The sequence below is a fragment of the Oncorhynchus nerka genome, linkage group LG25, assembly GCF_034236695.1.
Source record: "Oncorhynchus nerka isolate Pitt River linkage group LG25, Oner_Uvic_2.0, whole genome shotgun sequence".
In the NCBI taxonomy this organism is placed as follows: Eukaryota; Metazoa; Chordata; class Actinopteri; order Salmoniformes; family Salmonidae; genus Oncorhynchus; species Oncorhynchus nerka.
In genome coordinates this window covers 25,439,583-25,450,395 of record NC_088420.1, presented here as the reverse complement: position 1 = coordinate 25,450,395, position 10,813 = coordinate 25,439,583, and the positions used below count along the sequence as shown (strand labels likewise).

Below are 10,813 nucleotides of genomic sequence, written 5' to 3'. Positions count from 1 at the left end.
GAGGGCTCCTTTGTCTTGCTCACATTGAGGGCCAGATCTCTGACCTCCCTATAGTCGGTCTCATTGTTGTCGGTGATCTGGCCTACCATTGTTGTGTCGTCAGCAAACTTAATGATGGTGTTGGAATTGTGCTTGGCCACATAGTCGTGGGATGAACATGGAGTACAGGAGGAGACAGGCACCCATGAGGGGCCCCAGTGTTGAAGATCAGCATGGCAGATGTGTTGTTGCCTACCCTTACCACTTGGGGGCGGCCCATCAGGAAATCCAGGATCCAGTAGCAGAGGGAAGTGTGATTGAGATTGCGTGATCTGTTTGGGCAGTATGCGAATTGGAGTGGGTCTAGGGTTTCCGGCATGATGGTGTTGTGAGCCATGGCCATCCTTTCAAAGCCACCTCATGGCTACTGACTGCTACGGGGCAGTAATCATTTAGGCAGGTTACCTTCGATTTCTTGGGCACAGAGACGATGGTGGTCTGTTTTGACACATGTAGGTATTATAGACTCGGGGAGAGATTGAAAATGTCAGTGAAGACATGGGCTAAGTGTAGTGTCAGCTAGGCAAATCAAAGTGCAACACATTTGGAGACTGATACTGTTAGGTAATATATTTATAAATGTTATTTCACCTTTATTTAACCAGGTAGGCCAGTTGAGAACAAGCTCTCATTTACAACTGCGACCTGGCCAAGATAAAGCAAAGCAGTGCAACACAGAGTTACACATGGAATAAACAAATACAAAGTGAGGGGGGAAAAGTATTTGATCCCCTGCTGATTTTGTATGTTTGCCCACTGCCAAAAAAATAATCCATCTATCATTTTAATGGTAGGTTTTTTTGAACATTTTTGACGTGTTTTTCTGGATTTTTGTTTTGTTTTTCTGTCTCTCACTGTTCAAAGAAACCTACCATTAAAATTATAGACGGATCATTTCTTAGTCAGTGGGCAAACATACAAAATCAGTTGGGGATGAAATACTTTCCCCCCTCACTGTACAGTCAATAACACAATAGAAAAAGTATATATACAGTGTGTGCAAAAGAGGTAAGATAAGGGACGTAAAGGCAATAAATAGGCCACAGTGGTGAAATAATTACAATATAGCCTACATGGCCATTTGTTGTAAAGGAAGTGTACACCCCTATAGCCTACCCTTATTGAGAAGTGGATGTTAGTCTTCCGATCAATCATCCTACACTGGACCAAAAAGGACTCAATTTGTCACTTTGTTTTCACATCCACTGTAGTGGATCAAAAGTCAAAATGATTCTCACTTTAAGTTTTGTGTTTTTAAGCTAAGAAGAAATCATTTCAATATTTACTACTTTGGTATACTGTCAAATATTGATTTATATAATCTAGTTTGTGACAGAACACTACATGGCCAAATGTATGTGGACACTTGCTCATCTAACATCTCATTCCAAAATCATGGGCATTATTATGGTGTTGGTCCCCCCCTTTTGCTGCTCTAACAGCCTCCACTCTTCTGGGAAGGCTTTCCACTAGATGTTGGAACATTGCTGTGGGGACTTTCTTCCATTCAGCCACAAGAGCATTGGTGAGGTCGGGCACTGATGTTGGGCGATTAGGCCTGGCACGCAGTCGGCATTCTAATTCATCCCAAAGGTGTTTGTTGGAGTTGAGGTCAGGGCTCTGTGCAGTCAAGTTCTTCCACATTGATCTCTACAAACCATGTCTTTATGGACCTCACTTTGAGTACAGGGGAATTGTCATGCTGAAGCACAGAATCCTATAGAATGTCATTGTATGCTGTCGTGTTTATTTCCCTTCACTGGAACTAAGGGGCCTAGCCCGAACCATGAAAAACAGACCAACCCCAGACCATTATTCCTCCAAACTTGACAGTTGACACTGCATTCGGGCCGGTAGCGTTCTCCTGGCATCCACCAAACCCAGATTTGTCCGTCAGACTGCCAGATGGTGAAGCATGATTCATCACTTCAGAGAACTTGTTTCGGCTGCTCGTCCATGGAAACCCATTTCATGACGCTCCTGACGAACAGTTATTGTGCTGACCAGTTATTGTGCTGAAGTTGCTTCCACAGGCAGTTTGGAACTCGGGAAGTGAGTGTTGCAACTAGATGATTTTTAAGTGCTATGCGCTTCAGCGCTCAGTGGTTTGTGTGGCCTACCACTTTGTGGCTGAGCCGTTGTTGCTCCTAGAGGTTTCCACTTCACAATAACAGCATTTACACTTGGCCGGGGCAGCTATTGCAGGGCATACATTTTAAGAACTGATTTGTTCTAAAGGTGGCATTCTATGAAGGTGCTATGTTAAGTCACTGAGCTCTTCAGGAAGGCCATTCTACTGCCAATGTTTGTCTATGGCGATTGCATGGCTGTGTGCTCGGTTTCATATACCTGTCAGAAACTGGTGTGGCTGAAATAGTCAAATCCACTAATTTGAAAGGGGTGGCACATACTTTATATATATATATATATATTGTACCTGTGAGATTTTTTTATTTAACTAGGCAAGTCAGTTATGGACAAATTCTTATTTACAATAATGGCCTACCCTGGTCCAACCCTAACCCGGACGACGCCTGGCCAATTGTGCGCCGCCCTATGGGACTCCCAATCACGGCCGGTTGTGATACAGCCTGGAATCGAGCCAGGGTCTGTAGTGACGCTTCTAACACTGAAATGCAGTGCCTTAGACCGCTACGCCACTCGGGCCCCTTATAGCCTTAAGTTATCTATTTTTTTCTTTGAAAATATTTAGATGTAGCAATGATCTTGTCATTGAATGCTTTGGAATTCAATGATTGTAAATTAATTTGTGACATTAGATATGTGCTTTTTTTTAAAGGTGCAACTATAATTTAAAAACTATCAAGTGAAACACCATGGGCATAAAATAACCGTATGTCTAGTGACGTCGTCCTTTTTCCGCTGTCATTCTCGTTTGTGCCTCCACGATGAGGGCAGGCAGGCAGGCGGGAGTAGCGTTCCAACAAAAGTATCGACCAAGACAGTCGCTCGGATTATAACTTTATTTTGCACAAATAACCAGAAGAATGGAGTCGGAGTTATGGAATTAAAGCTACAAGCAATTGCAATGGACGTTTTTCTCGTGGAATTACTGTTTTATAGTAGCTTGCTCTCTGTAGTTAATGGTAAGTAGCGACTTTTATTGTTCGGACTTTGCTCCGAGTTTACAAAGTTTTAATATGTTTTTTAGAAAACACTGGGAAGCAATGTGGCTTTAGTTACGTGAATGTGTCTCGCTAGAGGTCGGTAGTTATAATAGCCATAATTAAGTTATCCATTTGTGTTTTAAAGTTAAATGGGCATGTATTTTCGTATATTTTCTTTAAATATACGTTTGAGCCTTTTCTTTACAAGTTGAATACTCACTCCGTGGCAAGGCTATCGCAGGAGTTCACTCAAGTCTAAACTTTCTCGCGTTTTCAATTGATCAGAAGAGTGACATTTTTCAAAATAGGAATTTTGACTATTTATCCCAACTTTACTTAATTCTTGCGGGGTACAGCAAAAGTTCATTTTAGAGCCTATACTCGGAGGCCTCAATGCACTGCGATTGATCGCCGGTGTCGGGTGTCATAAGGACACGGTTTCTGCTTGAAAGTGTGCAAGGTTTGTGGAAAGGAACGACGTTATTTCTCTGATTTCTTTCCACACACTTTGTTTTGGAGTAGCAAAATATAGGCCTACAGAATGTCCCAATGAGATAGGTGAGACAGTTAGTCTTGATGGGCACAAATATTTCTGAATACAAATATACATTTTAGTTATTTTGTAAGATGTAAACCACTAGCAAAATGCATAACAAACCTTTCACCAATTACATTCCATATCTAATACAAGTCTACAAGTGGGACTAGGTCTATAGAGTTCCTGGTTATTTTGGTGCATCTTTTGTCTACTACACTGTTATAGGTCCCATACAAATATTTGTATGCACTATTAGACAGCTGTTTCCAATAGGTTGACTATGGATGAGTTTGCACTATAGACGAATGGACTGTATGGATACAATTAGTTAATCTTTGATCAAATACCTAGGCTGGCTATGTCTAGGAATCAATCAATCAAGTCTTTCTGTATGCAGTGTACTTGCATGATTAGGCCTGCACATCAAGTGCAGTAGACAACAATTTCCAAAAGTTGGAGAAGTTGAAATAGAATCTTTTTCGGTTTAATGGCCGTTCTTCTTTCAAGTTGAAAATGGCAGATTAGGACATGTCTTTAAAGCCCACAATGAATTTGTTGATCCATTTTCCTGGCATTGATTTGGGTGAATTTTCATATCGAGTGTGTTATCATGAAATACTCTCTTTCGCCAACTGTTAATTTAGTTACACCCATGGGTCCCTGCTACGGTATAAGCAGTGTGTATCAACCTGAGAGAAAATCTCAGTGTGTGACTTTGACAGAATTTAGGGAGGGGGTGAGCGGATGTAATACACACTCACAGGCTAAAACACAAAACAAGTGTCATTAAACACCAGTCAAGCCAAACACGCAGTGCTGTGTGTAGAGAGAAGCCCTATATTGTCCTGTGACTTGTATCAATCACTGTTTATTAAAAAATAAGCCAATATATTTTATAAAAGTTTTATTAAACACTCACATTACACATCCCAGGTAAGATTCAGCCCTTAGATCACTTCAGTGTTTAACATTTAAAAAATAAGTTTGACCATGTTATGTAATTGTGTTGCTTTCTTGCAACTGCATGTTATCATTAATCAATCCTTTCATACCTACGCTATTTATACAATAGATCTGAGTTGTGGCTACTTTTAAAATAAAACATGGCAGTGTATGGAAAAATTAGCTTGTCTTGAGGTGTGGATGTTATTCAATTCCATGGGTGAAGAATGTATAGCTATGGATTAAATGTTTTTCCATTTTTTAAAACTTTTGAAATACAAGTAGGTTATTGGTTTCATTTCATCTGGGGATTTAGAGAGGACGTTTTGTGGAAAGTCTACTCAGTAGCAGGCTGTCTTGATTTCCCCTTGTTCTCCCACACTCCTTTCCCCAACACCTAGGCCTACTCTTCCTCTGTCCTCAACTCCACACACCCAGACACTGCACAGCGCTGATAAGGCTTTAGAGTTGGTCTTCCTTCCAGCCAGAACAAAACGATACAAGAAAAGAAGAGTTAGGGAATCACTTCTCAAGCTTGGCACAGTGCTAGAGCAATGGAGGCTTTCTACCTTTTCCTTTCAGGACCCTGTGAAGATGCTGGAGGAAACGGGTACAAAAGTATCTATATCCACAGTAAAACGAGTCCAATATTGACATAACCTGAAAGGCCGCTCAGCAAGGAAGAAGCCACTGCTCCAAAACCGCCATAAAAAAGCCAGACTACAGTTTGCAACTGCACATGGGGACAAAGATCGTAATTTTTGAGAAATGTCCTCTGGTCTGATGAAACAAATATAGAACTAATTGGTCATAAGGACTAGAGGTCGACCGATTATGATTTTTCAACGCCGATACTGATTATTGGAGGACCAAAAAAAGCTGATACCAATTAATCGGACAATTTTATTTATTTATTTATTTGTAATAATGATAATTACAACAATACTGAATGAACACTTATTTTAACTCAATATAATACATCAATAAAATCAATTTAGCCTCAAATAAATAATGAAACATGTTCAATTTGGTTTAAATAATGCAAAAACAAAGTGTTGGAGAAGAAAGTGCAATATGTGCCATGTAAGAAAGCTAACGTTTAAGTTCCTTGCTCAGAACATGAGAACATATGAAAGTTGGTGGTTCTTTTTAACATGAGTCTTCAATATTCCCAGGTAAGAAGTTTTTAGGTTGTAGTTATTATAGGAATTATAGGACTATTTCTCTCTATACCATTTGTATTTCATATACCTTTGACTATTGGATATTCTTATAGGCAGTTTAGTATTGCCAGTGTAACAGTATAGCTTCCGTACCTCTCCTCGCTCCTACCTGGGCTCGAACCAGGAACACAACGACAACAGCCACCCTCGAATCAGCGTTACCCATGCAGAGCAAGGGGAACAACCACTCCAAGTCGCGCACCCCGCTAACTAGCTAGCCATTTCACATCACATCGTTACACCAGCCTAATCTCGGGAGTTGATAGGCTTGAAGTCATAAACAGCCTAGCTGCTGGCAAAACGCACGAAAGTGCTGTTTGAATGAATGCGTATGAGCCTGCTGGTGCCTACCATCGCTCAGTCAGACTGCTCTATCAAATCATAGACTTAATTATAACATAATAACACACAGAAATGCGAGCCTTAGGTCAATAATATGGTCGAATCCGGAAACTATCATCTCGAAAACAAGACGTTTATTCTTTCAGTGAAATACGGAACCGTTACGTATTTTATCTAACTGGTGGCATCCATCAGTCTAAATATTCATGTTACATTGCACAACCTTTAATGTTATGTCATAATTACGTAAAATTCTGGCAAATTAGGAGGCCCAAACTGTTGCATATACACTGACTCTGGGTGCAATGAACGCAAGAGAAGTGACACAATTTCACCTGGTTAATATTGCCTGCTAACCTGGATTTATTTTAGCTAAATATGCAGGTTTAAAAATATATACTTCTGTGTATTGATTTTAAGAAAGGCATTGATGTTTATGGTTAGGTACACATTGGAGCAACTATACGCACCGCATCGATTATATGCAACGTAGGACACGCTAGATAAACTAGTAATATCATTAAACATGTGTAGTTAACTAGTGATTATGATTGATTGTTTTTTATAAGATAAGTTTAATACTAGCTAGCAACTTACCGTGGCTTACTGCATTCGTGTAACAGGCAGGCTCCTTGTGGAGTGCAATGTAATCAGGTGGTTAGAGCGTTGGACTAGTTAACTGTAAGGTTGCAAGATTGAATCCCCGAGCTGACAAGGTAAAAATCTGTCGTTCTGCCTCCTGAACAAGGAAGTTAACCCACCGTTCCTAGGCCGTCATTGAAAATAAGAATGTGTTCTTAACTAACTTGCCTAGTTAAATAAAAAATAAAAAATAATAATCTGCCAAATCGGTATCCAAAAATACAGATTTCCGATTGTTATGGAAACTTGAAATCGGCCATTCAGATTAATCGGTCGACCTCTAATAAGGACCATCGTTATGTTTGGAGGAAATATGGGGAGGCTTGCAAGCCCGAAGAACACCATCCCAACTGTGAAGCATGGGGGTGGCAGCATCATGTTGTGGGGTTGCTTTGCTGCAGGAGAGACTGGTGCACTTCACAAAATAGATAGCATCATGAGGGAGGGAAATTGTCGATATATTGAAGCAACATCTCAAGATATCAGTCAGGAAGTTAAAGCTCGGTCGCAAATGGGTCTTCCAAATGGACAATGACCCCAAGCATACTTCCAAAGTTCTGGCAAAATGGCTTAAGGACAACAAAGTCAAGGTATTGGAGTGGCCATCACAAAGCCCTGACCTCAATCCCATAGAAAATTGGTGGGCAGAACTGAAAAAGTGTGTGCGCGCAAGGAGGCCTACAAACCTGACTCAGTTACACCAGCTCTGTCAGGAGGAATGGGCCAGAATTCACCCAACTTATTGTGGGAAGCTTGTGGAAGGCTACCTGACACGTTTCACCCAAGTTAAACTATTTAATGGCAATGCTACCAAATACTATTGAGTGTATGTAAACTTCTTACCCACTGGGAATGTGATCAAAGAAATAAAAGATGAAATAAATAATTCTCTCTACTATTATTCTGACTAACTGACCTAAGACATGGCATTTTTACTCAGATTAAATGTCAGGAATTGTGAAAAACTGAGTTTAAATGTATTTGGCTAAGGTGTATGTAAACTTACGACTTCAACTGTATCTGTTTCGGCTTCTTGCAGTCAATAGTCCGTCTACAAATTATTTGTAGTTATGTTCCGGCCCCCCGACCATCCGCTCAAGAAAAATAAGTCCCCCGGGTGAATCTATTTAATGATCCCTGTTCTAGTGTATATAGAGTTGATAGAGAGTTAACCCTCACCGGTTAGACCTAGATGTTAGTGCTGAGTTAAGCTACAGCCTTATTAGCTACAACACCAAATGAAAATGTGGCCCATAGGCTGTTTGTTTCCATGTATATATTAGCCGGATAATCCTGCTGGTGGAGCCACTTGAACATGATGATGGTAAAATAAGGAACTACATTCTTCTAAGTGAATGATCGTGCCCAGAGACCAGTCATGGATGTTTAGGAAAGAGCTGGCATTGTTTCTTGTAGTGAGACTGGCTTCTCCTTGGCCCTGCCTCTTGGGTTGTGGCAGAGACCGAGTGCGACTGCTTTGCAGAATGTGGAGTGGACAGGCCTGGCTGCTGCCTCTGCTCTGTTCTCATAAAAAGATCAGCTGTTGTGGAGAGATTGATCTTTGTAATCCCCACTGTTATGTATGCACTGGGGGCTGAGGTGTCAAGAATCCTCACTGATGGCTTTCGTTGCTCTCTCCCTGGGCCTCCACATTCTGCTGTCTTGTTAGGAATGCCTTTGGATTACCAGTGCTGCATATTTTTTTTTAACACGCCAATACACACAACCACTTAGGACTTCTTCTACACTACATCCTTAAGATCTCATAAGAAGTATGTAGGCTACTTGTTGTATGCCAAGTGTTGAGTATGCCTATTTTCTAGAGGCAGCGTTTCTGTGATTGTAGCTTTTCTAGAGCATAGGTCTAGTTCTCCTGTACCTTTTTTAGGGATTGACTTGTGGCTTTACATCTAACATCAAATTGTATTGGTCACATACACATGGTTAGCAGATGATATTGCGAGTGTAGCGAAATGGTTGTGCTTCTCGTTCAGACAGTGCAGCAATATCTAACATGTAATCTAACAATTCCACAACAACTACCTAATACACACAAATCTAAGTAAAGGAATGGATGTTTAAACATGTAAATATATGGATGAGCAATGACAGAGCGGCATAGGCAAGATGCAATTGATGGTATGAAAATACAGTATATACATGAGATGAGTAATGCAAGATATATGTAAACATTATTAAAGTGGCCAATGATTTCAAATCTGTATTTAGGCAACAACCTCTCTGTGTTAGTGATGTCTGTTTAACAGTCTGATGGCCTTGTTATAGAAGCTGTTTTTCAGTCTCTGTCACAGCTTTGATGCACCTGTACTGACCTCACCTTCTAGTGAACAGGCAGTGGCTCGGGTGGTTGTTTTCCTTGATCTTGTTGGCCTTCCTGTGACATCAGGTGCAGTAGGTGACCTGGAGGGCAGGTAGTTTGCCCCCGGTGATGCGTTGTGGAGAGCCTTGCGGTTGTGAGCAGTGCAGTTGCAGGGCCAGGCAGTGATACAGCTCGACAGGATGCTCTCAATTGTGCATCTGTAAAAGTTTGAGGATTTTTAAGACAAATTTCTTCAGCTTCCTAAGGTTGAAGAGGCGCTGTTGTGCCTTCACTACATTGTCTGTGTGGGTGGACCATTTCAGTTTGTCCGTGATGTGTATGCCGAGGAACTTAAAACTTTCCACCTTCTCCACTGCTGTCCTGTCGCATGTTGATTTTGTCCACCCACACCAGACGCGATCAGGACACGCAGGTTGAAATATCAAAACGAACTCTGAAACAACTATATTAATTTGGGGACAGGTCGAAAAGCATTAAACATGTGAATTTAGCTAGCTAGCTAGATTAACATTGGGTTGCTATTTTACCTGAAATGGACATGGTCCTCTACTCCGACAATTAATCCACAGATAAAAGGGTAAAAGTTTGTTTCTAGTAATCTCTCCTCCTCCAGGCTTCTTGTTCCTTGGACTTTATATGGCGGTTGGCAACCAACTTGAAGGTGCACTACCAACTGGACTTGAGTGTGAACCTCAGTTCATCTTTCAATTACCCATGTGGGTATATGCTCCTAAAAAGCAATGTGGAGACGGGAGAAGAGGGACTTGCAGCGATTGTATAACATGTATGTGTACATTTATTTAGTAACACTTGTGCACGTGACACGAGCGGTGTGGTCAGCATGTCAAGCTTCTTCTCCCTTGTTCTTCACAAGTACCTGTATGATAGCAGTCTTCTCAGTGTCTCTCTCACTGTCTAGCAGGTGCACCACACTACAAAAACATATGGTATGTGTTTGTGGAATCCAGATTTTATGCCGCAATAAAATCATGGTCTAAACAAGGTTATGTTGGACATTGAAGCCTATGTATGGGGAGGGTAGAAACTAAAGTTTGACGTTTAAAATGTGTAGCTCATCTGTTAATTTGCCTCCCAACTCTTTTGTAGTCAAGAATGAGGAGTCGTGTTCTGAGGATGTGTAGTAGATAGACGGGCAGTACATTGTGATTAGTCTGGGTTTTTACCCTGTTCAGGGGAGGAAGTCCTCATAAGCAGCATCAAGCAGCAGACTGTCTGACTGGCTCCACCATGTTCAAATCTGATGTCCATGCCAGCTTCACAAATCCAACATGGCCTATGATTAGAAGTTCACAGGTATGGACCTAAGGGGATTGAAGCAAGTGGTTATACCCCAGAGAATGTTAGAGCATTTTTTTGGGCACCTTTTTATGTAAAACACAAACATTGCTGACTAGGCTAATTGTTTGCTTATGGGCAATTCCACTGTAACATAATTATGCTTTTACTCAGATTTTTGTATACCAATCAAAAAACATTGATTTCAAAGTTTAACAAACCATACAACTTCATGCACAAGAGCTATCAATTTACAAAGACAATTTCACAAAACATTTACTGGAAGAACTGCAGGTGCAAGGTTTGATAACAAAATCATGGT

General features: G+C 40.9%; 1 protein-coding gene across 2 annotated transcripts in view; it reads left to right on the top strand.

The window, feature by feature from the left end:
• The first annotated feature begins 2,791 nt into the window (after positions 1-2,791).
• LOC115109274 (low-density lipoprotein receptor-related protein 5-like) overlaps positions 2,792-10,813 on the top strand; it is a 92,629-nt gene continuing 84,607 nt past the window's right edge. Inside the window, exon 1 of one of the 2 annotated variants that reach the window (XM_065009689.1) lies at positions 2,792-3,146. In XM_065009689.1, coding sequence (XP_064865761.1) covers positions 3,062-3,146 — 85 coding nt within the window. In that variant the 5' untranslated portion in view covers positions 2,792-3,061. The remainder of the gene's footprint in view (positions 3,147-10,813) is intronic. The other variant, XM_029634005.2, reaches the window with a different exon arrangement.